The following is a 26303-nucleotide window of genomic DNA, read 5'->3' as shown; positions in this document are numbered from 1 at the left end:
TTCTGTGAAGTGTCTGCTCAGCAACTCTTTAGCCCATTATTGGTTGGGTTATTTGTATTCTTACTGTAAAGTTTTTCTAGTGTTTTGAACATGAAGGGGTGCTGTATTTTAGCAAATGCTTTTTCTTCATCTATTGAAATGATCATATAATTCTTAACTTTATTGATGTGATGACCTAATGTATTGATTTCTGGATGTTGAGCCAACCTTGCATCCCTAGGATGAACCCCACTTGTTCATGGTGGACTATCTTTTTAATAAGTTTTTGTATGCAATTTGCCAGAATTTTGTTAAAAAATTTTGCATCTCTGTTCATCAGGGATATTGGTATGAAGTTTTCTTTCCTTGATGTGTCTTTGTCTGCTTTTGGTATCAGGGTGATATTAGCTTCATAGAATGAGTTCGGAAGGGTTCCCTCCTTTTGTTTCATGGAATACTTTGAGGAGTATTGGAATTAGTACTTCTTTGAAGGTCTTGTAGAACTCGACTGAATTGTAGAATTCGTCTGGTCCCAGGCTTTTCTTGGTTGTTAGGCTTTTGATGGCTTCTTCTATTTCATTGCTTGAAATTGATCTGTTTAAATTGTGTATGTCCTCCTGATTCAGTTTGGGTGGATCATATGTCTCCAGAAATTTGTTGATGTCTTCGAGATTTTCTATTTTGTTGGAGTATAGGTTTTCAAAGTAGATTCTAATTATATCTTATATTTCAGTGGTGTCTGTTGTGATTTCCTTTTTCATCTCAAATTTCAGTAAACTTGAGTTTTCTCTGCCCTTCTCTTCATTAGTGTGGCTAAGGGTTTATCTATTTTGTTTAGTTTTTCAAAGAACCAACTTTTTGTTTTTCAATTTTTTGAATTGTTTCTTTTGTTTCAATTTCATTGATTTCAGCTCTGATTTTAATTATTTCCTGTCTTCTACTTTTGTTGTTGATTTGTTCTTCTTTTTCTTTTCTTTTCTTTTTTTTTTTTTTTGGTGGAAAGCCATCATTTTAATGAAAACCTCTTCACCTATGCAGACTGCAACCCCCTCCCCAAGATGACTTCTTTCCTGTTGAAAGTCACTACTTTACATGCTCCAAACCAATTCCCAAACCCCAGCTGTAACTGTCTTTCATATTCACCAACTTCAGTATTCAAACTCCAGAGGATAGAGCACTGCGTGGAGGGAGGGTAAAGCGCTGATAAAGAAAAAGTGATGATGACATAGTCCATGCTTCATTCTTGGGTTTCTTCTCAGGCCAATTCAGAACCTTGAAAATAAAGTCAAGTAACACCACAGGCTTGCCCATGCATCACCAGCTGTTTAGAAAGTGTGGCTAGATCTCTGAGGTAGGCCAGGTATCCTCTGCACCTGAGGAAGGGTACAGCCAGCTTTTTTTCCAACAGTGATAAATAACCCTGCAGGATGAGCTGTGCCAGAGCTGGCCAGTAATTCACCTACTGCTATCGCTGTGGGGCCAAGCCTGCCTCGTAGCCCTACATCTTCATGTCATTGAGCCCTAGCTCCTCATTTTGTTCAAAGGTGCACTTGTAACGCTCCATCTTCATCTCCCGATCTTCTTCAGGTGCATAGACATTCTGCAAGTAACTGTTGCCTGCTGGATTATTCATAATAAAGTGGGCCTTCATGTTACCCTCGATGATCTGGTTCAACTTTTGGCTGAACTCCTGCGGTTTCTCTGACTGACCAGGATTGGAACTGTCACCCAATGTGAAAGGGTTCTTGGTTACCAGTTTGCAGATGTCTTTCAGGAACCCCTCCAGGGTGGTGAAATTGCCACTCAGGACAGCCATTCCCAGTTCAAATTCCAGCTCTGGGATTTCCACACTACATGTCTCAGACTTGAGAAGGTCTCTGGTCATGTCTGAGGGATCTGTGATGTGGAGTGTGATTCTGGTTCCCAAGGGTGCTACCTCTCCTCCAGATTTCACCTCATTAGTTTGATGTCTGCAGTTCTCACAGTTGGTGGCCATGACAATAACTTCCTTAAAGTGGGGGATTTGTACTTTATGTTGGTCTGAGCAGGGGCATTGCATTCTGGGCAGTTTGTGGTCGAACTGAAGTACTTCATTTCTGAGATCTTCCTCTTCTGACTTCTCTTCTGGTGCTTCTGTTTGGAGCCCCAGCATCTCTTCCTGCTGCAGGGTCCGGTTGTTGTGTGTGATCACTAGGGCATCATCTTTCCAGGGAGCATGGGGATTTTCTACAAAATTGTTCCCCGAGGGATCATCAATCATCAAAGTGAAAGGGTTGGCCATTTTCTTTAGCTCCTCAGTTTGACAATGAACTCATCAATTCTTTCAGCTATGGCTTCTTCCTTTGCCCTTCGTGTGGGTTGGTCCTGCTCCAGGCCAGAGATAGCACAGTTGATCAATCCTTCAACAGTGGTCAGAGTTCCCTTCTGGCTGAAAGCTGGAATTTCAAAATCCAGCTCAGGTATCCTGGTGGTAGCAGAGTCAGTCTTCACCACTTCTCTGTTCATGTCCTCCGGACCCCTAACGCTCAAAGAATAGCGCACTCCCTGGTCTTGGATCCTGCCTGCCGACTGTATCTCCGTGTTGCTCCAGCCACAGAGTTCACAGGAAAAGGAGCTCACAATTATTTCTCTGAAGAAGGGGATCTTCGTGAGCAAAAGTCGCGTTATGCTGTTGCGATAACAGTTCATGCACAGCGACTCGATCTCGGTGGGCTGCTGCTCCTCATCCTCCGTACTGGCTGATGGGCCGAAACAAGTGCCCTGCGGAGGATGGCCGGGCTGGAGTGGGAGAGCGGCGGCGGCAGCCCCCGGGGGCCGGGCTCTACAGCCCCGCTGGCTGACATCTCCCACACGCAGCGCTTCTGTTGCTTGTTCTTCTTTTTCTAGGGCTTTGAGGTGTAATGTTAGGTCATTTAGTTGTTGACTTATTCTTTTCTTGAATGTACTCCCATGCAGTGAATTTTCCTTTTAGTACTGCTTTCATAGTGTCGCAGAGATTTCGTTATGTTGTATCAGTGTTCTCCTTATCTGTAAGAATTTTTTTTATGTCCTCCCTGATGTTTTCTGCTATCCATGCATCATTCAGTAGCCTATTATTTGGTTTCCAGGTGTTGGAGTAGTTTCTGTTTTTTATTTTATCATTGATTTCTAATTTCATTCCATTATGATCCGATAGAATACAAGGTAGTATCTCTCTTTTTTGTATTTGCTAAGAGTTGCTTTGTGGCATAACATAGGGTCTATTTTAGAGAAGGATCCATGTGCTGCTGAGAAGAAAGTGTATTCGCTCATTGATGGATGGAATATTCTATATATGTCTGTTAAGTCTAAATTATTGATTATGTTAATGAGTTCTGTGGTTTCTTTGTTCAGTTTTTGTTTGTAAGATCTATCCAGTGGTGAGAGAGGTGTGTTAAAGTCACTCAGTATTATTATATTATAGTCAGTTTGATTCCTGAAATCAAGAAGGGTTTGTTTGACATACATCAATTCTCTATCCTTTGGGGCATAAATATGATTGTTATGTCTTGTTGATTTGTGGTTCCCTTAAGCAGTATAAAATGTCCTTCCATATCCTTTCTAACTTCGGCATGAAGTTCACTTTATCTGATATGAGGATGGAAACCCCTGCATTTTTACTGAGTCCGTGTGCACGCTATGTTTTTTTCCCATCCTTTCACTGCAAGTCTGTGGTTGTCTTTTTCTGTGATATTTGTCTCTTGTAGGTAGCATATTGTTGGGTCATTTTTTAAAATCCAGTCTGCCAGTCTGTGTCTTTTGACTCATGAGCTTAGGCCATTAACATTCAGGGTTATTATTGATATATGATTTGTATTCCCAGTCATTTTGGCCTATTTTTGGTTTTTAACGTGGGTTGGTTTCTCCTTTGATTGGCTTTTCCTTTAGGGTAGTTCGTCGCTTTGCAGACTGATATTATTGTTTTTCATTTCTTCCTCGTAGAATATTTTGCTGAGAATGTTCTATAGCACAGACTTTCTAATTGTGAATTCTTTTAACTTTTGTTTATCATGGAAAGGATTTCAACATCAAATCTGAAGGTTAGTTTTGCTGGGTAGAAGATTCTTGGTTTTCATTCATGTTCTTTCAGAGCTTGAAATACGTTGTTCCAGTTCCTTCTAGCTTTTAGTATCTGTACTGATAAATCACCTGATACCCATATTGGATATGTAATCTAATACTTTCCTCTCATGGCCTGTAAAATTCTATATTTTGTATATTGGGCATTTTCATTGTAATGTGCCTTGGTGTGGATGTGTGTAATTTTGTACATTTGCTGCCCTCTAAACCTCTTGTATTTGATTTTTTATTCCATTTGTCAGGTTTGGGAAATTTTCTGATATTATTTCATGGAATAGATTGTTCATTACTTTGGTTTATGGCTCTGTGCCTTCCTCAATCCCAGTAATTTTAAATGTTTTCTTTTTATGTTATCCCATAATTCCTTGAGGCTCTGTTCATGATTTCTTACCATCTTCTTTGTGTGGTCAACTTTATTTTCAAGATTATATATTTTGTCTTCATTGTCTGAGATTCTGGCTTCCAAGTGATCTAGTATGTTGGTGATGGTTTCTATTGAGTTTTTAATTTGGTTTATTGTTTCCTTCATTTCAGAGATTTCTGTTTGCTTGTTTTTTTCAGAACCTCTATCTCTTTATTGAAATGATCTTTTGCTTCCTGCATTTGTTCTTTCTGCATTTGCACTTTTAACTGTTTATTGAAGTGATCATTCATTGCCTGCATTTGCTCTCTTGTATCATCTTTTACTTCATGGATCATTTTAATTATATACATTCTGATCTCTTTTTCTGACATTTCTTCTGTGCTGTCAATGGATTCTATTAATATAGCATCTTGCCTTCCTTGTCGCTCCATAACGCCGGTTTCAAGCAGAGGATATCTGTTTCTTGGTCAGGCAGTTTTTGCTGCTTATTGATCCCCTGGTGTTTACTCATTTGTCTTCTGTGATGACCTGCAGTCTGCCAGCATACCGACGCCTTTTTTGAGAGCACATTGCTCACTGTCAGGCGTCTATCATATCGGCCATTTGCCTGCCTTACTCCTATCCATCACCCAACGCTCGAGGTTCACCTCCCGATCATCCGACAACAGTCAGCAAACTGATCGCCAACCGCCAGTGGAGCACCAGCTGCCTGCTGCTGCCTGGAAGTTCACTGTTACAGTACCTGCAGGTTTGATTACACGTGGCTGCTGCCATTTTGAGACAACAGCCAGGCCCCGTAGGACCCCTGGCCGGACTGACTGAGCCCCATCTCCAGGATCCCTCAGCCTGACCAATCACTCCCTGCCTCTGGGGCCCTCACATCGACTGACTGCTCCCTGCCGCCAGGACCCCCAGACCAACTGACTGCACCCTATCACCGGGACCCCAGACCAACTGATTGCACCCCGGCCTCCAGGATCCCACAACTACACCAAACACACTGGACCTCCAGGACCCCTGTTGGACCAACTGCATCCTGTCTCCAGGACCTCCAGCTGATCACGGCCACCCCTGAGCTGCAGCTCCCCATTTGCCAACACATTTCGAAGACAGAGCGGCCATCTTGGATAATCCTTGAAGCCGTAGCTCCGATCTTTGGTTGGGGCAAATCCCATCCTGCCACGCCTGCTGGAGGCTTGAAGCTCATTGTCAGGTACCTCTCATGCATCAGGCTACTGAACACTGGGAGGTTTCATTAGTATATGACTGTTATACAGTAGATTTTCTTTTTTCTCCTTTTTAAAAAAATTTAAGTTTTTATTTCTTTACTTTTTTTGCTTTCTTTTCCTTTTGTTTACCTGTTCCCTCAGAGTCTCTTTCTCCCTTTTTTGCATGCTAACATCTGATTTCTTTTGATTACACTCTCACCCTTTCTATTTTCTAGAACTTCTGTATATTCTTTTCTTATCTCATTAACAGCCACATTTTACATCCCTCTGCATCCTCTTTGTCCTTCATTTGAAACTGCAGACCTTATTACAAACCTGTTTGTTTTACCGAAGATAATATTTGAACTCATTTTTGTTTATTATTGACCAATTTTGTTATTGTCCCCATAGGGGCTATTTGGTCTAGGATTGCATAGTGTCTGATTTGGGCACTGCTAATATTGATCTCCCCTTAAAGAAAGGGTTTTGGAAACCTATAGGGCCCCTATAAGCCTATAGGGGGAAATCTGCAATACCCCCAGATCTGCAGTGCTAGAGGGGAAGATACATGAACAACATGAAAAAACAAGGGAAGAAAATGATCCAAACAAATCTAGATTCTATAGTAATAGAATGCAATGACAGTATGTTAGAAGAAATGTCAGAAAAGGACTTCAGATTATACATGATTAAGATGATTTACGAAGCAAAGGATGAGATAAGAGAGCAATTGCAGGCAACGAATGATAATACCAATAAGCGGAAAGAGCACCTGCAGGAAGCAAAGATCATTTCAACAAAGAGATAGGATTCTCAAAAAAAAAACAACAAAATCCTTGAAATGAAGGAGACAATAAACCAAATAAAAAACTCAATGGAAAGCATCACCAACAGACTAGACCACTTGGAAGACAGAACCTCAGACAATGAAGACAAAATATTTAATCTTGAAATAAAGTCGCCCAAACAGAGAAGATGGTAAGAAATCATGAACAGAATCTCCAAGAACTATGGGACATCATGAAAAGACCAAATTTAAGAATTATTGGGATTGAGGAAGGCACAGAGATACAAACCAAAGGAATGAACAACCTATTCAATGAAATAATATCAGAAAATTTCCGAAACCTGAAGAATGAAATGGAAAATCAAATACAAGAGGCTTACAGAACACCAAATGACAGAATCACAACAGATCCATACCAAGGCACATTGTAATGAAAATGCCTAACATTCAAAATAAAGATAGGATTTTGAAGGCCGCGAGAGAAAAGCATCACATTACATATAGGGGAAACCAATACGGATAGCAGCTGACTTCTCAACCCAGACTCCAAAAGCTAGAAGGGCCTTGACCAACATATTTCAAGCTCTGAAAGAACATGGTTGCCAACCAAGAATCCTATACCCAGCAAAACTAACCTTCAGATTTGAAGATGAAATAAAATCCTTCCATGATAAACAAAAGTTAAAAGAATTTACAAATAGAAAGCCTGAGCTATAGAATGTTCTCAACAAATATTCCATGAGGAGGGAAATGAAAAACAACAATGTAGGGTCAGCAAAGGGAGGAACTACCTTAGAGAAAAACCACTCAAAGGAGAAACCAAGCCAACTTAAAAACAAAAAATAAGCCAAATGACTGGGAATACAAATCATTTCTCAATAATAACCCTGAACGTTAATGACCTAAACTCATCAATCAAGAGACATAGACTGGCAGAATGGATTAAAAAGAAAGACCCAACAATATGCTGCCTGCAAGAGACTCATCTCATAGAAAAAGACAACCACAGACTAAAGGTGAAAGGATGGGAAAAAACTTACCACACACATAGACTCAGTAAAAAAGCGGGGGTTTCCATCCTTATATCACATAAAGTGGACTTCAAGCCAAAGTTAGTCAGAAAGGATAAAGAAGGACATTTCATACTGCTTAAGGGAACCATAAATCAGGAAGACATATCGATAGTAAATATTTATGCCCCAAACAATGGTGCATCACTGTACATCAAACAAATCCTTCTCAATTTCAAGAATCACATAGACCACAACACAATAATTCTGGGCGACTTTAACGCACCGCTGTCACCACTAGATAGATCTTCCAAACAAAATCCACCCAAAGAAACCATAGAACTCAATAACACAATCAATAACCTAGACTTAATAGACATATATAGAATATTTCATCGATCAATGAGCAGATACACTTTCTTCTCAGCAGCACATGGAACCTTCTCGAAAATAGACCATGTGTTATGCCACAAAGCAGCCCTTAGGAAATGCAAAAAAAATAGGGATACTGCCTTGTGTTCTATCAGATCATAATGGACTGAGAGTAGAAATCAATGACAAAATAAAAAAGGGAAATTACTCAACACTTGGAGACTAAATAATATGCTATTGAATGAAACATGGATAACAAAAAACATCAGGGAGGAGATTAAAAAATTCTTAGAGGTCACTGAGAATGATGATACAACATATCAAAATCTCTGGGACACTATGAAAGCGGTACTAAGAGGAAAATTCATTGCATGGAGCGCATTCCAGAAAAGAATGAAAAGTCAACAACTAAATGACCTAACATTACAGCTCAAAGCCCTAGAAAAAGAAGAACAGAATAACAGCAAAAGTAGTAGAAGACAGGAAATAATTAAAATCAGAGCTGAAATCAATGAAATTGAAACAAAAGAAACTATTCAAAAAAATTGACAAAACAGAAAGTTGATTCTTTGAGAAAGTAAAGAGATGCCACACTAACAAAGAGAAAGAGAGAGAAGACTCAAATTACTAAACTACATGATGCAAAAGGAATATCACAACAGACACCACTGAGATACAGAACATAATGAGAAGCTACTTTGAAAATCTGTATTCCAACAAAATAGAAAGTACCGAAGACATTGACAAATTTCTAGAGACATATGCTCCTCCCACACTGAACCAGGAGGACATACACAATTTAAACAGATCAATATCAAGCAATGAAATAGAAGAAGCCATTAAAAATTTACCATCCAAGTAAAGCCCAGGACCAGACGGATTCTCAGCCGAGTTCCACAAGACCTTCAAAGAAGATCTCATTCCAATACTTCTCAAAGTATTTCAGGAAATAGAAAAGGAGGGTACCCTACTGAACTCATTCTATGAAGCTAATACCACTCTCATACCCAAACCAGGCAAAGACACATCAAGGAAAAAAAATTTTAGACCAATATCCTTGATGAATATAGATGCAAAGATCCTTAACAAAATATTTGCAAACCGTATTCAAAGACATATTAAGAAAATTGTGCACCATGATCAAGTTCAACATTCGTAAATCAATAAACATAATCCATCATGTCAGTAGACTTAAGGATAAGAATCATATGGTTATTTCAATTGATGCAGAAAAAGCGTTTGACAAAATACAACACCCCTTCATGCTCAAAACACTAGAAAAAATAGGGATAGTAGGAACATATCTGAACATTGTAGAGGCTATTTATGCTAAGCCCATGGCCAACATCATTCTTAATGGAGAAAAACTGAAACTATTCCCTTAAAAAACGGGAACAAGACAGGGATGTCCTCTTTCACCACTTCTATTCAACATTGTCCTCGAAACTCTAGCCAGAGCAATTAGGCAGACTAAAGAAATTAAAGGGATATGAATAGGAAAAGAGGAACTTAAGTTGTCACTATTTGCGGATGACATGATTCTATATTTAGAGGATCCAAAAACCTCCTCCAGAAAACTTCTAGACCTAATCAATGAATTCAGCAAAATAGCAGGCTATAAAATCAACACACATAAATCTACAGCATTTTTATATGCAAGCGATGAAACAGCTGAAAGGGAAATGAGGAAACAACTCCATTTGCAATAGCCTCAAAAAAAAAAAAATACTTGGGCATCAATCTAACCAAAGATGTAAAAGATCTCTACAATGAAAACTACAAAACACTGAAGAAAGAAATTGAGGAAGACCTTAGAAGATGGAAAGATCTCCCATGTTCTTGGATAGGCAGAATTAATGTTGTCAAGATGGCCATACTACCAACAGTGCTATACAGATTCAATGCAATTCCAATTAAAATCCCAATGACGTACCTCACAGAAATAGAGTCAGCAATCATGAAATTCATCTGGAAGAATAAGAAACCCAGAATAGCTAAAGCAATCCTTAGCAGGAACAATGAAACAGGGGGTATCGCAATACCAGAACTTCAACTATACTACAAAGCAATAGTAACAAAAACGGCATGATATTGGCACCAAAATAGATCAATGGTACAGAATAGAGGACACAGACACAAACCCAAATAAATACAATTTTCTCACACTAGACAAAGGGGCCAAAAATATGCAATGGAGAAAAGATAGCCTCTTCAACAAATGGTGCTGGGAAATCCGTATGCAACAGAATGAAACTAAACCCATATCTCTCACCCTGCACAAAACTCAGCTCACAATGGATCAAGGACCATGAAATCAGATCAGAGACCCTGCATCTTATCGAAGAAAAAGTAGGTCCAAGTCTTCACCTTGTTGGCTTAGGACCAGACTTCCTTAACAGGACTCCCATAGCACAAGAAATAAAAGCAAGAATCAATAACTGGGATAGATTCAAACTAAATAGCTTTCTCTCAGCAAAGGAAACTATCAGCAATGCAAAGCGAGAGCCTACAGTGTGGGAGAATATCTTTGCCACTCATATTTCAGATAGCGCACTAATTTCCAGGATATATAAAGAACTCAAAAAAGTCTACACCAAGAATACAAATAACCCAATCAACAAATGGGCTAAGGATATGAACAGATGTTTCACAGAAGAAGATCTACAAGCAATCAACAAACGTGAAAAAAATGTTCACCATCTTTAGTAATAAGAGAAATGCAAATCAAAACTACACTAAGATTCCATCTCACCCCAATTAGAATGGTGATTATCAAGAATACAAGCAACAATAGGTGTTGGAGAGGATGGGTGGAAGAAGGTACACTCATACATTGCTGGTGGGGCTGCAAATTAGTGCAGCCACTCTTGAAAGCAGTGTGGAGATTCCTTAGAAAACTTGGAATGGAACCACCACTTGACCCAGCTATCCCACTCCTCGGCCTATACCCAAAGAACTTAAAGTCAGCATAGTACAGAGATACAGCCACATCAATGTTCATAGGTGGGGGGGAAGGAAAAATAATGGAATGAATCAAACATCATTACTCTATGTAAATGTATGAATATGCAAATGGTATGCTGTTACTCCATTTACAAACAGATACAACATGTATCCCATTTGTTTACAATAAAAATAAATTTTAAAAAAATAGCATCTTGGTTTGTTTGGGGCACTTTCTCCCCCCACCCCCTTTTTTTAATGTTCATGTATCTTCCCCTCTAGCAGTGGGGATGTAAGGTATTACAGTTTTCCCAGTTTATAGTGTCCCTGCAGGTTTCCAATTTCTCACCTTTAAGAGAGAGATCAATATTAGCAGCATACAATACAAACAATATGTAGCCTTAAACCAAATAGCCCCTATGAAGTCATTAACATTAACATAACAAACAGAGATGATGAGTTCAGTTATTATCTGCAGCATAAACTGTAGGTCTGCAATAAGGTCTACAGTTTCTAATGGTGAACAAAAAGGATGGGGAGGGGTTTAGGATGTAATGTTAATGAGATTAGAAGTGACTTATAGAGGTACTATATCATAAGAAGAGTGAAAACGGAATCAAAAGAAGTTGGTTGTTAGCATTAGAAAAGGGAGAAAGAGACTAAGGAAACAGATAAATAAGAGGAAAATAGAGTGAGAACATTTTTAAAAATCTACAACAAAACTTTAATATTCTCTTCAAACCTCCCAGTCTTCAGTAGCCTAATGCATGAAAGGTACTTGATAATGAACTTTCAAGTCTCTGGCAGGTGTCCCAGGATGGGAGCTGCCCCAACTAAAGATGGCGGCATCCCAGTAGGGGATAATCTATGATGGCCACAGAGGTGTCCCCCTGAGTTGGTAGATGGGAAACTATAGCGCTGTTGCTGAGTTTGGGGGCGGTGCCTTGGCGCTGGAGTTCCGCGGGATACTTCATTTTGATAGACTTCCATAAGCAAAGTTTTTCCAGAAGAACATCTAGAATTGTTTATGTCACAAATGCATATGAAAATTACTAGGTAAATTGGTAGAGAAAACAAGATTTTAATAGATCTTGGAAGACTCACAAGGAGAAAGAAAAGGGGGATAATAAAGAATAGGACCATTATTTTCCATCTAATTTCTAATATCTTTCTCTGACTTACATAGTTCATTCTATAGCATATTGTGGTATGAGTATCCTGTAAATATTAGTGAATAAACATGTAAGTTGTACTAATGTATTTTTTCACTCTACCTCCTCAAGGACACCTTTCATGATTAAAGTTATTTATTCTTTGATCATCTACTTACAGGATTTTTTATATTAATGAATATAATACCTTTTTTTTATTGTAAACAAATGGGATACATGTTGTTTCTCTGTTTGTACATGGCATAAAGGTATACCATTTGTGTAATCATAAATTTACATAGGGTAATGTTGTTTGTAATACCTTTTTTTTTAATAATTGGATTTTGTGTTAGTTGAAATCCCTCCATCTCATTGCTTTAGTGATAATTTAAAGCTACGGATAAATAATTTAACACATTCTTTTAATGAGAACTTTGGTGGAATACTTCTCTTATTGATCTGGTTGTTGGATTCTTTTTGTAAGTCTTTTTACATACTCAGGATTTTGTTCAGCTCAAGTATATTGGCTTAGCCATAGGATTTTTATTTTTCTTCAGGTAACAGGAAATCTGGTTATAGGTAGTCCAGAGTTTATAGAGGTTCTACAGTGACATGGGGGACATGGGCTCTGCTATCCTTAAGGGGACTTTTACCATATAATTTCAAAATATCTGTTACCTTGCCAGATATTTTACCTATTTATCAGCAAAGTAATAGTTTTCATTAAAACTTTTTCCACAAGACTTATGTTTTCATCACATTGGTTATAACTGGGTCATGTGGCAATGATGGGATGTAAAAGACTGGAAAGTTGATAATTTTAGGCATATTAGTACCTCTTCTAAAATTAGTATTCTGTTAACAAGGAAGAGAGTGGGAATTTGGGATAGATAGCTGGCAGTTGATAGGTGGTAGGCAATCATACATCTCTGATCCTTAAAGTAGTCTGGCAGATTAGATGTTACGTTCATTGAAGAGAAGGATCAGAAGGGCTAAGTAATCATACAGTCAGACAGCTAGTTATTGGTAGAAGCAGGGATATGAAAAAAAGTTAATCTATGTCCAAAGCCCTTACTCTTTCATTTCGTTACACTTTCTCTTTATTTTGTACTTTTAGTAGCCTGGTTTAAGTAAATATTTTACATAAATAATATTCAAAATATTTAAATTAAATGTGATGCTCTTTTAGACTAGTTTATTAGTGTTTAAAAGTAAGCCTCTACTAACTACGTCTTTTTGATACACTTACGGTATTTTTGCTTAGAGTAGTATTTTTTTCTTGCAAAATAAGAAATATTTGGGAAGCCAGATTACTCTGTTTTCAGGATATGTTAGACTGGACCTACTTTCTTATTCTAATTACTTTTCTTCAGCACTTAAGCTTTACTCAAACTATAGTGAGGTTTTCTCCAATTGTGTGTTGGAAGTAGTAGTGGTATTCAGGTAAGAATGATTTATGAAGTTGAAGTTTAAATATAGTGATATACTGTGAGATTACATATTAGGCATAGCAACAGTTGCTTTGGTTTGTAGCCAAAAACTGGCAAATCAGGAATTTGAAAGAAAACAAGGAAGGGGGAAAATTCAGTGGTATATGATTAGGGCTACAGATATAGGGAAAAACAATAAAGTGATTCTAACTGAATATGATTTACAAAACTAACACTTAACTACAGCTTTGAAATTTCTTTTAGAAAACAAAACTTGCACCAGGTCTAGTTATTCAGCATGCCTAGGGACTCAACATTAGAGGTAGAAGGAAGCACGATTAGTGTTGTGCTTTCCTTCAAGATTTTTATGTGAACTTCTGTTGAACTTCATTTCCAGGATTGTATGAGAAATTATTTTTCTTATGCAAACACATATAATAGACACGTACATGTTTGTTTACCCAAATCTGTAAGTAATCTCTCCCTCTTGTAAACTCCTATTACATTTTGTATTTCTCTTATGATATCAAGCCATTTCTATTGTGAATTATATTTGGGTTCACTTCTTTTATTACCAGAGTAAATGTTCTTTTTAGGCAGGAACTGCTTATTAACCTTTAAAAAATTCCTGTAGTACCTGCCTAAGGCTTTCTACTTAGGTTATTCTTAATGAACACCAAATTAATAGAAGAGCATAAGATGTTTTATTTATTTATAAGTAAATATTAGAAAAGGATTTAAAGCAGTATTGCTATCTGTATGTCATGTATCTTAGAAGTAGAAAAGTATTGCTAACCCTAAAAGCGTAATTCATAAAGAATTTTAGCTGATATGTCATTAAAATACATTTCTGTGTTTGTGTGTATTTTTTTTTAAATTGTTATTTATAAGGATTCCTAGTGCCTGGACTTACTCCTCTAAAATGAAAGTTTAATTTTAACTTCAGAGGAGGCATTCCAAACCTGTTCTTTACATTGCTTGAAGAAACCATGGGAAAGCAAATGGTGCAGGAAGTACTTGTGGTAGTTCTGTAAATTCTCTTTTCATCTGACCTTTTATTGAACTGGTGGTAAAAGAGTAGTGTAATGTTAAAATATTTCATTAGTTGAATCTAAAATTTTAGGTTAAGAATTTATATTTTTAAGCTTTTAATGTGATTTTGGATGTTTTTAGTTTATGTGTCAGTGGGTATGCACTAAACATTTTAAGTTGGTGGGATAGCTCTTTGAGGAAGGAGTCAGCTTGAAAGGCAAAGATTTGTTGAGAGAGAATTCAATCTCCGTTCTCTCAGATATTCTCTGTTTTGTGGGAATTCATAGAAAATTTATAGTACCATAATAAATAATTAAAAATTTATATTGACTTCAACAGTGAATAAATACTTTAGGGGTAACAATTTTCAGAACTAGACAGACATTGTGAATAGAGTGTGTGTCACACTATATTTTTTTATTTAAATAAAAAGTTTATTCAAATATAAATACTTAAAATGAAATTTTTTACAATTACAAAAGTGAAGTATATATTTAATTAAAAGTTGATCTATATCTCCTTTCAGTCCTGCATTTGCCTGTGGGAACCATGTAAAGGTTTGTATACTCTCCTAAGTTTTACTCCACAGTTCTAAATATATACAGATCAATAAACACAGTCTTATTATTATAATAATAAGACCATGCTGAACATATTGCTCTGTGACTTGTTTCTTTCACTTAAGGATAAAACTTGGAGAGTTTTTCCTCTTAGAAAAAAATAGATGTTAGAAAAAAATAGATGTTTTAAATCATGCATTGTATTCTATAGTTTATAGTATCTCATGTGCCAAAAATTACTTCTCTACTAATGGACTCTCATTTTTTCCTCCCTCTCTTCTTCCTCTACTTCTTTCCCCGTTTCCTTCCTTCCTTTCTTCCCCTAATAATTAATAAACTTTAGAGCAGTTTTAGGTTCACTGCATACTCTAGAGGGAAGTACAAAGATTTCCCATATATTCCCTGCCTATACATGTGCAGTCTCCCCACTATCAATATCCTGCACTACAGTGGTACATTTGTTAAAATAGATGAACCTACATACACATCATTATTACTCAAAGTCCATAGTTTACACTAGGTTCTGCTCCTGGCATTGTACTTTCTGTGGACTTTGACAGATGTATAATGACTCTGTAACTTACAGAGTTTGATGCCCTTCAAGTCCTCAGTGCTCTGGCTAGGCCTGGGCAACCATTTATCCTCTTACTGTCTTCCTAGTTTGCCTTTTCTAGAATGTCTTATAGTCAGAACCATAAGAAAATAGGCTATGTCTGTAATTAGACACTATTGTTGTCTTGCTGGTGTTTCCTAAGCTCATTTTAATACTTACATGAAATAAATGACTTGAAAATATTTTGTAATATTTGGCTCAAGATATAGAAAAATTGAGTAAACCAAAGACCATTAAATGACTGAAGCAGTAGTGATAGATGGGCAGGTGTGTGCAAGAAGATTCAGTCTTGCTATGCTCTTTGAGTTGAACTCTGTTACGCCTTGTAAAAGTGAGTACTTCTGCTTCCCACTTTAGTTAGTATTGTGTGCCAGTATGTCCCACTGACACTGTGTGCTATTATCATACTACCTAGGAGTTGTCTTTTCTGGGTAACCCCAGTGCATGATGATCAGAATTTTGGATGGATTTTCTGGTCCAGAGGAAGTGTTACCATTCCTGCTGAACTAAAAAATTTCCCCTTCCCTTCCCACTACAATCTGTTGATACTCCTTACCCGTACTTCTGAAATACTGATAATCTTCCTTATATTTTTGTTCCTGAGCTATCACAGGCACAGTCTATTCCATATTCAGGTCGGTGGAAGGGAGCTCATTATTTTCGAGTGTGGCAGTGGGAAGTGTCTAACTTTTCTTTGCGAAGCAGCTAAGGTCCCTATCTTAAGGCACTGTGTATCCCTCCCATGAGATGGTGATATGTGTTGTGTTAAGCATGGACAGTGAGTGAGGTTATTCTCTGATCCCACTTGGTGCATTATTGAATAACCTATGTTTAGTGGTGTCAGTGTTGGTATGCAGGGATGGCTTCCCTCCCTTTCTTTCCCTACCAGTTCTAACTATAATTTGGTTGTACCATATAAGCTGGCAAGTATCCCTCTACATCATTGGGCAGTACTTCTGAAATAGTGTTCAGTGGAGCACTATAGGTATGGACCTTATACAATACTCAGTTAGTGATAACTTCTGCCATTCCTGGAATAGGGAACTCTGCCTTTGAGATTCCCTTATCAGTAGAGTCTGGAGTTCATTTTTTCCCATTTGCTACTGTATGAGATTATAGATCTCATTTTATACCAATATTCCATCCCCGTTTGGAAGCAGTGTGTCAAGTTATAAGATTATCAGGGCTCAGAATTCTAGATATAGTTATAGAAACCAGATGACCTCTACTCTTAGTGGTTTAGGTATGGAGTCTAATTATGGTACTACTGCCATTAATGTATACTGAGAGCATAGTGTAAAAGTTACTCTTGCTATCCTTTGATACTCAGTTTAGCACTGGTAAAGAACATGTATGAGTTTCAAAAATCAGTATGTACTTGGAAGGGTACCTCTATACATTCTCCTTTAAATTTTTTTGATAATAGTTTACCTTGACGATAAAACTCAAACTTGTGTACTCTGTGTGTGTGTGTGTTGGTTAATTGTCCTGGAAGAGGTAATTGGGAAAGGATATTGTCATTGCAACTCATTCTCTCTTTTAATAGAGTCATTACTATATTGGTTTATGTCTTCATTGTGCAAATATTTATTGAGTCCCTTTTTTGAGTTGGGGAAAAGATATGATGATATAAAGATGAGTTTAGTTCTTCCCTTCATAGAGTTGATAGGCCAGTGGTGGAGATAGTTGAATAAGTGATTATGATACAGTATCAAGGACTGAGGTATAACGAACTTGGCAGGGATGGTCATGGAAGCGTCCTGGGAGGTGATGTTGAATTGAAATTTGAAGTGTTAGTAGGATAGACAAAGGTGAGATAATCAAAGAATGTTTGAATGATTTCCATACATCTCTTTATTTTGCTAAAACTCAAAAATAAAAATAATTATATAAATAAGGGTTTGAAGCCTCCTAAAATAACAATGTTTTGTTCATTACTGTCTCATGACTACTTAAGACAGTGCCTAGTATATGATTGCAACCATGTAGATGTTTGCTGAGTGAATAAGCGGATGCATGCTCCTTTTATTTTTTAAAAAAATATGCCTCATGTTGATTCATGTTGAAACTTATCTATATTTGATGTTTATTATCAGATATAATGTATGACTTTCCCTTGGCTTTGCCCTTCATTCATTTATTGTTTATTGAGCACTCAGTATGTGCCAGGTAATGTGCAGTTCCAAGAATGTCAATAAACGTGACAAATAGTCCACTTCCTCATGGAGCACTTGTATGTTTAGTGGGCAAATCAAACAGTACTTTGATATAGTGTTACAAAGTGACAAGAATAAGGTATTAAAGATTTGGTAGTTTTAGTTGATAGAGCTAACCTAGCTAATCTAGAGAAAAGTATTTGTGGAAAACACCTGGAATCAGAAAGACAGACTTTTTTGGTTAGAAAAGTTATATTAGTGAGAGCAAATAAAGAATGATTGAACCACTTGATGATGACAGTTGTTTTTTGGGCTAGAAAATACTAGAGGAGAGTTGTTTAGGAATTTGACCTGGAGTGAAATTTGATTGTTTAGATGATAGAAGACAGAGCAGTGACAATGGGTGAACTATGCTAGAGGGCACTGAGAAAGGATTTTTATTTTTTAAAGGGGAGCATTTTGAAATGTTTATGGAAGGAGCTGTTCAAAATGTTATGCATATTGGCTATTATAGTTGCATTTGTTTCTTATTGCTATCGTAACAAATTGCCACACATTTAGTGGCTTGAAATAACACAAATGTATATTTTATAGTTCTTAGAATTCTGAAAGCCAGAAGTTTGAAGTTAGTTTTATAAGGAACTAATACCAAGGTTTTGGCATAGCTGTGTTCCTTCTGGAGGCTTTGGGAGAGAATCTGTTCCTTGCCTTTTTCATCTCCTAGAGGCCATCATCCAAAGTCCTTGATTGTGACTCCATCAGTTGATGTCTGCTTTTGTCATCACATCATTCCTTACTAGTCTGCTGCCCTTCTTTATCTTTTAAGGAACATCGTAGTTACATTGGGCCCACTTGGATAAAATCCAGAATAATCTCCCTATTCTAAAGTCATTAACTTAATTACATCTTCAAAGTCCCTTTGCCAGATAAGGTGACACATTCACAAATTCTGGAGATTAGGAGGTGGACAGCTTTGGGGGAGCTTTTATTGATTTAATAAACTATCCCTTTTGCAGCACTAGGGATTGAACTCAGGGCCTTGTGCATGCTGTGCAAGTGCTTTACTACTGAATTATACATCCCTATTCCCTAGAATGGAAATGTTTAAGGAAATACTTGATTATCAGAATAATGCAAAAGTTCTTAATGGTTAATTTCATTACGTTAATTATGTAAATATGTAATTATGGAATATTAGGCTCTTTTTTTGAACAACAGGATCAGATAAGGGCTTTAAATATGTAGGAGTGAAAAATGAAAATTGTTCACTAATAAAATAGTTAAAGAAGGCATTGAAATAAGATATTGAGTCTCTACCCTTGGTGAACCATTAATAAGTCAGTGCTTCTCCTAGGTGGTTTAGAGCAGGTGTTACAAACATAAAAGCTTAGGAGCCATCAGATAATGTAATGTCACAATCAGGTGAAACAATTAGAAATGATTGGGAATGATTTTGTTTTATTTCATTTATGCATTTCAGTTACTTTTTAATAAAATGTTTTAGGAGCAGCAAAGAAAGAAATATTTGTACTTCTTCAAAATGTGATCATTAGTGTAATTAATTTATTACATGCTTTACAATTTTTTATATCTATTAACTTTAGGGTGTCATCTTTTAAATTTTTATATGAGTTTTCTGTCCTTTTTGACTCCTAGCCATTAAATTTTCAATGATAATTTATTTTAATAATCTGTTATTTTATATTTTTGTCCTTTTGAAACTTTTAACAACATAAATATAAGTATTGTATATAAATATTAGGGTCTGAGTCAGATAAGTTTGAATAGAATTTTCTTGATTTTCCTCCAGGTGAAACTTTGAGCCATGTCTAGAATTCTCATGCCTTTTCCTGACTGTCCCTAGTGTTCATTCACCCTGTGTAATACTCATTGTTCCAATTGATTCAGTACCTTTTTTTTGGGGGGGTGGTTCGCTGAAACTTATTTACATCTTGTCCTTTCCTTTTTATTCATATTATTATTATTATTATTATTATTTTTTTTTTTTTTTTGTGCTGTGTATTGAACTGGAGCCTTTTACACATTGGTCTAGCACTCTATCACTGAGCCACATCCCCATCCCCACTAGATTAATAGTCTAATTATTGAAAATTTTGTTCATTTCCTTTATTTGTTTAAGCTATATTGAGAGCCTCCCAGGAACTATGCATTGAGAATAGAAAGATATATAAGACCAGGTTTCTCTAAAAGGGATCTGATGTGGACAGTAACATACAAAAGAAATATAATTGATAAATTCAATAAATATTTTTTAGCACCTCCTGTGTACTAGACCTTATCTCTAGGTACAGGGATGCAACAGTGAATTAGACAAGCAACTTCCATGCCATCTGGGAGCTTATATTTAGTGGGGGAACTGATAATGAGCAGAAAGACATATATATCATTTATATAAAGTTTAAGTTTTGACGAAAAATGAGCATAAGAGATGGGTGAAGTTTTGTAGCATAAATCATACTACAAAGTTGTCTCCTTCTTGAGTTAAGGATTACTGATCTTTTGTACCTCTTTATTAATCAGTCATTAATAATTATTAATTAAAGGCTGGGAGCCTTTCCAGTGTTAGTTTAGGAAGACATGAAACTCCTGGGCAAGGTGATTCCAGTCAGCAGAGGGCATTTCTCTGGAGAAGGTGGGAGCACCTCTAAGTCATTAACAACTCAGTCACTTAAATTGTGAATAATTTTCATTAGCACATATATAGCCTACTTTGAGTCTAGTGGTAATTTTTCTGTAATTACTTTTAACACAGCTGCCTTCCTGTGTATGTCTCCATCTATCAATCTGTCTTATTTTTTGAGGCACTTTGAAGTAAATTGCAGACATGGGTATACTTACCCTATATATTTAAGCATGAATACCATTAAGGAGAATTCACTGTTTGCTTGCTTTGTTCTTTTGAAGTAAAATTTATATAAAATATGATGCATAAATCAGTTGTAAAAATTTGCTGAGTTTTGACAAATGTATACTCTTTTATATCCCAAATTCCATCAAGACACATCCTGGAAAGTTTGTTCATGCCCTTTCTTAGTCCTTTTATTGACCTCCAAGAGACAATCATAATTTTAATTTTTCCTACTGTAAATTAATCTATTCTTGAGCTTGTTATAAGTAAAATAATTCAATGCATTCACTTTTATGTAAGGGTTCTTTTATTCAACATTATATATATACATAAACAGATACCTTATATATAAATATAATAAAAGTACACATATGTATGTGTAATTTTAACTGTATTGAACTTTCCAATCCATGAACATTATGTGTCTCCACTTATTTAGGTTGTCTTTATTGTTTTTTTCAGCAACATTGTATAGTTTTCATTGTCTGCCAAGAATCTAATAAAAAGTTTTGGATATCCATGTACCTGAGTCATATTTTGGTATGCAGTTTTCTTATGTGTTAGGTTTGGAGAGTAATACCATATTGCTCTCATAAAATGTTTTGTGAAGATTTGCTTTCCTTTTCTTATGTTTATAAGATTGGTATTTGTTCCTTGACAGCTTAATAGAATTCATTAGTGAAACAGTCTGACCCTGTAGTTTTCTTTGTAGGAAGAGTGTTTGATAAATTCAATTTCTTTAATAGAGGTAGAGCTATTCCAGGTTTTCTGTTCAAACTCACATGGCAACTTGTAGTTTTCAAAGAAATTGTTCTTTTCATATAAAATGTTAAATTTGGTATAAAGTTAATAAGGATCCATTTTTTAGACCCTTAAGAATCTGAAATGGTGTTTCCATTTCATTTTTGATATTAGTAATTTATTTTTTTCTCAGTCAGCCTTGCTAAGGGTTTGGCAATTTCATTGCTTTTCTAATTTGCATTTGTTTTCTACTTCATTAATTACTGCTCTTTTCTCTTTTCCTTTCTTTGAATTTGATTTACTGTTTGTTTTTGAGAGAGAAGCTTAGATATTGAGTATTGTTCCTCACTTCTAATACATACATTTAAGGTATAAATTCCTTTACTATTACTGCTTTAGTTCTTTCCTATATTTCTGTAAGTTATATTTTCATTATCATTCATTGCAAATATTTTAAAATTTTCATTGTGATTTATTTAATTTTTTTCAACTCATGGATTATTTAGAAGTACATCACTGACCAATTCATAGGGGATTTTCAGATTAAAAAAAAATATATATATATATATTCTCTTTTAGCTTTGTTGCATTGTGGTCAGAAAATATACTAGGAAAGACTTCAGTCCTTTGAAATTTATTGAGACTTGCTTTTTGACACAAAATATGGTCCATTTTGGTATGTATTTTGTGTTTAGTTGGTATATTCTGTTTTTATTTGGCAGAGAATTTTATATATGTATGTGCATATATAGATAATTTTTTAGTTCAAATCCTCTGTATTTTGTATTTTCCCAGCTTGATCCTGTAGCTGTTTACAAAGGTGTATGATTATTGATGTGTCTGTCATCTTTTTAGTGTTGTATACTTTTACTTTGTTTGTTTGTTTGTTTGTTTATTTATCTATTTATTTATTTATTTATTTATGGTACTGGGGGGTTGAACCCAGGGTGCTCTACTGAACTATATTCCCAGACCTTTTTATTTTTTATTTCGAGACAGGGTCTTGCTAAGTTTCCAAAGCTGACCTTAAACTTGCAATCCTCCTGTCTCAACCTGAGTCGGTGAGATTATAGGTGTGCACGACTGTGCCTGACTGTACTTTCACTTTGTGTATTTTAAAACTCTGTTAGTTTGTTGTTGTAATTTTGTTACTTTGAGCAGATTTAGGATTATGGTATGGAACCCAGGGTTTTGTGCATACTAGGCAAACTCAGTTACCTCACAATCATTTTACTTCAGTGATGCTTTTTTAATCTTAAGTCTGTTTTGCCTGGAATTGGTTAGCTACAGCAGCTTCCTTGTAGTCGTCGTCCTTTGCATGATATATTTTTTCCATCATTTTACATTTAGTCCCTCTGTGTCTACGTATGGTCTTTTATTATGTTTAACATAATAATGGATGTAATTCAAGTTCAAATTTTTATCTTACTCTTTGTTTTGTATTTTGTCCACTTGTACTATGATACTTTTTCTTTAATGTCTTACCTTTTTTGGTTGTCAGATATTTTTAATTATTCTTTTTTTCTCTTCAGTTAATTTTAACAGACATTTAACAGACATTTAATTGCATGAGTTTTGGAGTTATAGAAATCTAATTGAAATTATTCTGCTATTATTAGACAAAAGCTATTTTAGACATTTTAATATCATTTATCCTACTTCTGTCTTTTAGGTTGTTGTTACTATTTTATGTCTACATGTTTTTAAATTATGAAGCTATCTATGTAACTTTTTTACTATTGTGTTCATGTGTATATACCAACGTATGACTCTTGTATTTTTATGCTTTTTTTAAAGTATCATTTACTTCTGTTTGAAGAACACCTTCTAGTATTCATTTTAGTTAGTAATTATTTGGTTTTGCATCTCTGAAATTATCTTTCCTTCATTTTCATTTTTCAAAGATATCTTTATCCAAGAGTATATTTCTGATAGCACCTATTTTCTTTCAGAATTTTAAAGACGTAGTCCCATTGTCTTCTGCTTTTCATCATTTTTTGTTGAAAGTCATCTGTTAGTTTGTTAATTGCTGCTATTCAAATATTTTTCTAATTTTCTCACTCAAAATATCAATTATATGTATGCTAGAACTTTTCAGTAGGTTTCATATGCTTTGGCTTGCATATTATCCATTGACTCATGTTCTACTTCATGTTTGCTCTGTTCAGTCTACTGGACATACCATGTTTTGATATTTTGGAAAATTTTTGAAAATTTTGCTATGAAGAAAATTTTGGAAAATTTTGCTGTGAAGAAGAGCAAGGATATAGGGGCAGTAATTGGAACATGGAAAATATAGATGTGGGCTTTATTTTTGAACAGGACACACTAGCATATGTTGAAATATGAGTTCGGTAAGGACAAATGTTAAAGTTGCATGAGAAAGAAAAGGAAGACAACTTTTTGATAAAAATCCTTGAGATGGTAATGCAGAGCAGTTGAAAATTTTTCTTTCATAGGAGAAACACATAGAGAGGATTAATGTACATCTGTAGTCTTGTGAGATGGAATTCTGGCTTGTCAGTGGAAAATTTGCAAGTGATATATAGAGAAGAAAGAGAGAAAGGTGGGGGTGGGGAGAGACATACATGTTTGAAAATTGTTTCAGAAATGAAGAATCCAGTAAAAGATCATATTTGTAGCCACCCATTTATGTTTTCTGTTTCTGTATATCTTCAGTGATAATCCACCTTTATTTCTAGTGTACTCAAAGTATTATAGTATATTATCATACTTTAAGATGAAGTTTTTGGTATGTTACCCAGGCCAGCCCCAAACTCCTGGACTCAGGTGATCTTCCTATTTTACCCTCCTGAGTAACTGGAACTATAAGCATGTGCCACTGCTCCCAGTCATAGTACACTTCAAAGGAACTGCATATTTAAATGTTTAGTAGAGTTTTTTTGGTCAGTTTTTTCATGATATGGATACAATTTTGTACTATATATTTAAACATATTTAATTGTATATATGCATTTAAAAATTAATTCTTACAAATATTTTGAATAGAAAATTAAGTCTTTTAGAACATATTGTCCCATGTTTTCTTTTACAGTTTCATACTAGAACAGTACAACCATGTTTCGGAATAGTCTCAAGATGCTTCTTACTGGTGGGAAATCAAGTCGCAAAAACAGGTCAAGTGGTAAGTGACTGTGTTACATTGCTTCTGTTTGATAATTTAGAAATACGTTTCTTTAGGGATCTGAATTAATGCTGTAAAACTTAATATATATTTGTTTAATAAATGCTTTAATTTAGAGAAAAATTACACTCTATTAAAAGGAACACATGACTATCAAACAATCTCAGATAAAGGAAAAGTTTGTGATGAAAAAAATATTTTTAATATATGAAAGAGTAATGTTTCTATGTATCTGTTTATTAAAACCCTTCTAGACCTAAATTTATATTTTGAATTAATATGTGAAATTATTGCAGTCCTCGGCACTCTTTGGGAAGAGAAACTCTAAAAATAGGAACTGTCCGCAAAGATTTATACAGAAAGTAAAATATAAGTTGTGTATATTTATACCTATTAAAATTAAGTTTATGAAGGTATTTTTGTTTCCATTTTGTTTTTAAAAAATGAAGGCATATGTCAGATTTTTAAAGTAAATAAAACTTTTGGGAGAGAATATTGAAGAGAAATGTATTCGAATTTTTTTGTTGTTAATGGGTGGTAGACTTACTATATTCATTATAATGTTTTTAAACCTCCCCAATTTTTCTACACTTTATGAGTTTACATTGATGGTATATTTATTCTCATTTATTTCAAAATGTGTTTGTAATTCACATTGTGATTTCTTCCTGACCCCTTGATATTTTACAGTGTACTCATAAATTTCCAAACATTTTATGATTTCCTGTTTACATTATATGGAAAAATTTCTGTATATCATACCAACTAAAAGAAAACTCTTTTTTTTCCTTTACTAACATCAACACTTCTGGGCACCAAAGTCGTGGACTTCTTCCTCCACAACAATTCAAATTCAGTTCAGTTCTCTAACAGACACTGACTGAATTTTACAATTCAATTAAGTTCTAAAGCTATCTACCTGGAGTTAGCACAGACTCCATAAGTTACAGGCTTAGTCCCACAAGCTGTCCCTTACAACAGATGCTGGTTCCAAGTGGTAGGTCTCCAGCTTGCCTCACAACTTCTGTCTCATTTGGCTACAAATCTAAGGTTTCCATGACACGTTTCTCAAGTTCAGTCATTTGCTCAAACAGCTCTCAGAACTCAGGAAAATAGTGTGCTTACAAGATTACTGGTTTATTATAAAAGAATACAGCACAAGAGCAATCAGATGGAAGAGGTGGGTAGAGCGTATTGGGTTGGGGGAGACATTGAATTTCCATGCTCTTTTTGGGTGTACCACCCCTCCAGCACCTGCTTGATTTCACCAATCCAGAAGCCCTCTGAACCTCATCCCTTTTGGTTTTTATGTAGTGTTCATTATATAGATGTGATTGATTAAGTTGAACTCCTCTCCCCTGCCTAAAAGTTAGAGGGTAAAGCTGAAAGTGCCAGTCCTCTAATCACATAGTTGGTTTTCCTCATAATCAGTCCCAATTTTAAGACTACCCAAGAGCATCCAGTCACAATTTTGTTAGCATACAAACAAGAACAACAACAAAACCCACTCATCACTTTGCAAATTCCAAAGGTTTTAGAGCTGTGTGCTAGGAAATGGGGCAGAAATAAAATAAAATATATTTCTTACTATGTCACACTTATTGGATTCTAGCTTAATTGTAGTATTATCTGAGAGTCTATTTTGTATTATTTTGTGCTTTTGGTATTTATTGAGATTTGCTATGCAGTTCATTATATGGTGGATTTTGGTGAACATTATGGATTTGTCTGAAAATAATGTGGGTCCTATGGTTATTGGATTCAATATAGGTTAATTTTGTTAATTATGGCCCTGAAATATTTCATATCCTTACTTTTTGGTACTGAGGTTTGAACCTAGGGCCT

General features: G+C 35.5%; 1 protein-coding gene and 1 pseudogene across 13 annotated transcripts in view; one reads left to right on the top strand and one right to left on the bottom strand.

Annotated features, from left to right (window-relative positions):
* The window catches only part of TANC2 (tetratricopeptide repeat, ankyrin repeat and coiled-coil containing 2), a 554326-nt gene that overhangs the window by 64306 nt on the left and 463717 nt on the right, over positions 1-26303 (top strand). For 10 of the 12 annotated variants that reach the window (XM_079134934.1, XM_079134933.1, XM_079134942.1 and 7 more), the window contains one exon: positions 24369-24458. In XM_079134934.1, the coding sequence (XP_078991060.1) occupies positions 24392-24458 (67 nt within the window). In that variant the 5' untranslated portion in view covers positions 24369-24391. Of the gene's footprint in view, positions 1-2662; positions 2687-24368; positions 24459-26303 lie in introns of those variants that run through there. The other 2 variants (XM_079134939.1, XM_079134936.1) reach the window with 2 other exon arrangements.
* LOC306658216 (zinc finger protein ZPR1-like) lies at positions 893-2822 on the bottom strand (annotated as a pseudogene). Its single transcript has one exon. The product of its transcript is annotated as a zinc finger protein ZPR1-like (transcript).

The sequence above is a fragment of the Sciurus vulgaris genome, assembly GCF_902686455.1.
Source record: "Sciurus vulgaris genome assembly, chromosome: 3".
Classification (NCBI taxonomy): domain Eukaryota; kingdom Metazoa; phylum Chordata; class Mammalia; order Rodentia; family Sciuridae; genus Sciurus; species Sciurus vulgaris.
The sequence above is the reverse complement of the archived record's forward strand: the minus strand, read 5'-3'. Positions and strand labels throughout refer to the sequence as shown.